Source organism: Juglans microcarpa x Juglans regia, chromosome 2S, assembly GCF_004785595.1.
Source record: "Juglans microcarpa x Juglans regia isolate MS1-56 chromosome 2S, Jm3101_v1.0, whole genome shotgun sequence".
In the NCBI taxonomy this organism is placed as follows: Eukaryota; Viridiplantae; Streptophyta; class Magnoliopsida; order Fagales; family Juglandaceae; genus Juglans; species Juglans microcarpa x Juglans regia.
The window spans coordinates 18164163-18167838 of record NC_054597.1 but is presented as its reverse complement, the minus strand read 5'-3'; the positions used below and the strand labels follow the sequence as shown (position 1 = coordinate 18167838).

General features: G+C 35.9%; 1 protein-coding gene across 1 annotated transcript; it reads right to left on the bottom strand.

Annotated features, from left to right (window-relative positions):
* Positions 1 to 339: 339 nt before the first annotated feature.
* On the bottom strand, positions 340 to 1155 carry LOC121253443 (phospholipase A1-IIdelta-like). Its single transcript, XM_041153455.1, has one exon. It carries the CDS (start codon positions 1075 to 1077, stop codon positions 340 to 342), a length of 738 nt encoding a protein of 245 aa, XP_041009389.1. The 5' UTR covers positions 1078 to 1155.
* Between the last annotated feature and the right edge of the window lie 2521 nt (positions 1156 to 3676).

The window sequence follows — 3676 nt, the reverse complement described above, 5'->3', positions numbered from 1 at the left end:
GAATTTTTCACTCAACACTCCACTGCCCACTTCCACCACTCACCACACTCACCCTTCAGCCAAATCGTGCCCCTCCTTGCCTCTCCCCCTCCATGGAGCCCTATAAATACCTCCCTTCACCCCTCACTTCTTCACACAACTTTATCTAGCCTTCCTCTAGTGTTCTTGAGAGCAAACCACTTAAAGTGTGAGAAAAGGATGGAGTCAAGTAACTTGAGTGAGGTTCTTGAAGTGAGTTGAGTTTTGAGAGCGATTCTATAAGCGAGCTTGCCTTATCTTTTTTTGGGTGTTAGATTGACATGTTACGTTTTGAATTATGCCATGAGAATGAGGGTTTGATTAAGTTATAAAAACAAGACTATGCCCCGTTAACGTCACACTTACTTCCTCGTCTTTGTATTGCTTTATCAACTCATCGATCTTGGTTAAAAGCTGCGTTCTTGCGTTTTTCTTGGTGAATAGCGAGTTGGAGTCCTCCGACATGTAGATAGTAAGCCAACCCTTCATGACTTTTGGCACCTTTTCATTATCTCCATCGCTATCACTACTACTACCATCATCCCTGTGTTCAGCACGCGCATTTGGACGCAACAACGACACCACAGGCTTGAGTTTAGCCTCCAACACGTCAATCCACTCGTAGCTCCTAGTAGTTCCACGCATCGCGACATAGATCTCGCGCCGGCCTAGGGTGTGGCTGACCCCGTCGGTGGTGACGGCGATATAGCCAATCCAATTAGACTCGCGGTCCCATGACTCGCGAGAGTGGGAGTGGAAAAGAAAGGCCGAGCGATGGCCGACTTTGGCAGTGGCGTAGAGAAAGGCGACGACTTCATAGTCGGAGGCGTTGTGGAGCATGACCTTGTGGAAGAAGGAGGCCTTGCCATAACGGCTGGAGCCGCAATACTTGGAGTTGTCGTCGTTGTTGAAGGCGTCGTAGGTGGCTTGGCAGAAGTCGCCGCATCGGAGGATGAGTTTGCGGAGGGAGAGATCGAGAGGGTCCAAAAGGCCTTCCCAGCTGTTGCTGCCGAGCAGTTCTTGCCATGTGGGTTCTTCTGCTTCGATTATTGTGTTCATGGTCTCGATTGGGGTGTGCGTGTTTTTGGAACCTTGGATGCTTTCTCGTGATGGTTGTTGAGAAACGAGAACGCAAAGGTTTTTATAGGATTTTAGTGATTGTAGAATAAGGGATACTTTGGGCGATGGAGTATTTTCTTAATTTTTTATTTATTTTTTATTTATACTCATTATTATTTAATATTTTATTATTATATTTTTATTACCTAGAATATTTAAAATTATCTCACTATCCAGCGCAACCCACAACAATAAAAAAAAATTAAACTTTTATAATGTCCTTTCTAGGATTTTTAAGAAATTCAAATGCTATCTATATTATAACTCTACTTATATAAGCCTACTTAACGATGGATCAGCTATTGAAAATTATAAAATAAAAACAAAAAGAATTAATTGAAAATTTTGAAATTCAAATTAAAGAAAAAACTACTGATAAAACAAAATTAATACTCAATATATACCAGATTATAAATAAAATTATGCGTACGTGTGACACGGTTCTTGTAGGAATAGTACAATGTCAATTTAATATAATATATATCTAAGTTTTGTTAATAAAATTGGAGCCGGTTGCCGGTAGCCGGTTGGTGGTGCAGATGGCGTTGACCCCATGAAGAAATGAAGAACCCAATTAAATACTGTTGCTTTTTGGTCGGTAGATATGGCCCAGAAATGGGCTGGTTCAAATTGAGGACACAGTGTGGGAATAATTTTGAGCAGTTAAAAAGTATAAATTTTAAATAGATAATTTACGTATAATTTTTTTTTTTTTTTGTAAAAATTGAATTTTATTAATAAATAATATCTTTTTTAGGTGGAATTTTTTTTTTTTAGAATTTGTTTAGAAATTATCTATTTAAAATTTGTACAAATCAATTCTTATAAAAAAAAAAAAAAAAAAAAAAAAAGATAGTATTAGACAAAAGCTGGAGTTGACCTCTAAAAGCATATGAACTTGTGGACTATTCAAATGTTCTTAAAAAATAACTCGGTGACATAGAAAGAAGATATCTTCGGTCCAATCACGGTTACAGTGTAAGAGAGGTTGATTAGATGCACAAAATAGGTATACCAAAAAACCAACATTTTAAATTATTGATATATATAGCACGATTCGGTCTACAAGGTTCAACAAATCAAATCTTACCACATTAATAATATAGAATATGTGTCATCTACAACGATTTATGAAGATTTTTTCATTTGAAATAAAGAAATAAAGAAATCGGAAAACAAAAACCCAATATCTACAAATCAACGCGGTACATTGTACCCATTCCTAAGGTGTTCTCAATAGAAGCCTTTATATTCGTCAATATTTTTAAAGAATTCGAATTTAGTATTGCAAGTTTGATTGAGAGGTCTCGTTTTCCCTTCCTTCATACATACATTTCCCTTCCTTGACATTGTTATCTGCATATGTAAATACAAAGACATTTACATAATATGACCCTTAATTTGACTACATTAGATTATATATCTCTATAATTTTATATAGTTATGAACAGTATTTCAACATCTTTGGAGATGCACTATTCACTCCTCAAATATTATTTTATTAATTTTTTCTCTCTCCTCCCTCTCTCTCTCTCACAACCCTTCACCTTCATCTTCATTTCATTATTATAATATGTTATATATTTTTTTATCATTTTATTATATTTTAATATAATTTATATAAAAATTATATTTTTTTATTATTGTATTTGTATTATGAGAAATTCTACTTGCAATCCCCATTTGGAGACTGTATGTGCAAGCCTTTTATTAAATAAAAAAAAATACCATTTAGATAAGGATATTATTGTAATTTTAAAAAAAATTAAAGGCAAAATTAACTAAACTTACAATGCAGTCCCCATTTGGGGACTATATGTAGCATTGCTCTTGTATTATTAATGTCAAATGTATGTAGTGGGTGCTAATTGTAAAATATATAAAAATAATAATTTTAGGCAAAAAAAAAAATTGACTCAAAGATGTATAATTCAATGTGAGAGTTTTTCTTAATATGCAAAATCAATTTTTAAAAGATGTGATTTTACATATACATATAAAGAAATCAATGTTGATGCTCTTAGCTGGGAAGATGATCCCCCCCCCCCCCCCCCCCCCCCCCCCCCCCCCGCGCGCGCGGTCCCGCATCATGCGTCATGTGGGTAGCACCCCTAGTTTAAACCCCTCCCCCCCACACCACACCATGCAGATAGTATTTCTAATTTTAGCACTTCATTTGAAATCCAGTATTGGATTTCGCACCTCTCTCTTCCTCCTCCACTCCTTCACATTTCACCTCTACCAATGTAGCCACCGTCGACGGCGTCACAGATATCTCAATAATTAAATTTCAAAACACATTAAAAAATGCAAACTCGGAATTATGCTCAATGTGTACAAGTATATTAAGCCATGCAGCTTCGTGCTAAATATGCAAAGGTATATAGTGTCCAACTTATTGGCAAGTATTATTTATAGGCCACTACATTGTGCTTTATGGCTGGGCGCAAGTACTCGGCAGTAAAGAAGTTTTTGAGAAAAACAATCTCATGAGTTACCTTTGTGAGTGTGCTTTCATTCATTTATATATTGATCATGT

Excerpts from the sequence above, each read along its gene's own strand:
- LOC121253443 (XM_041153455.1), bottom strand. The coding sequence starts at position 1,077 with ATGAACACAATAATCGAAGCAGAAGAACCCACATGGCAAGAACTGCTC.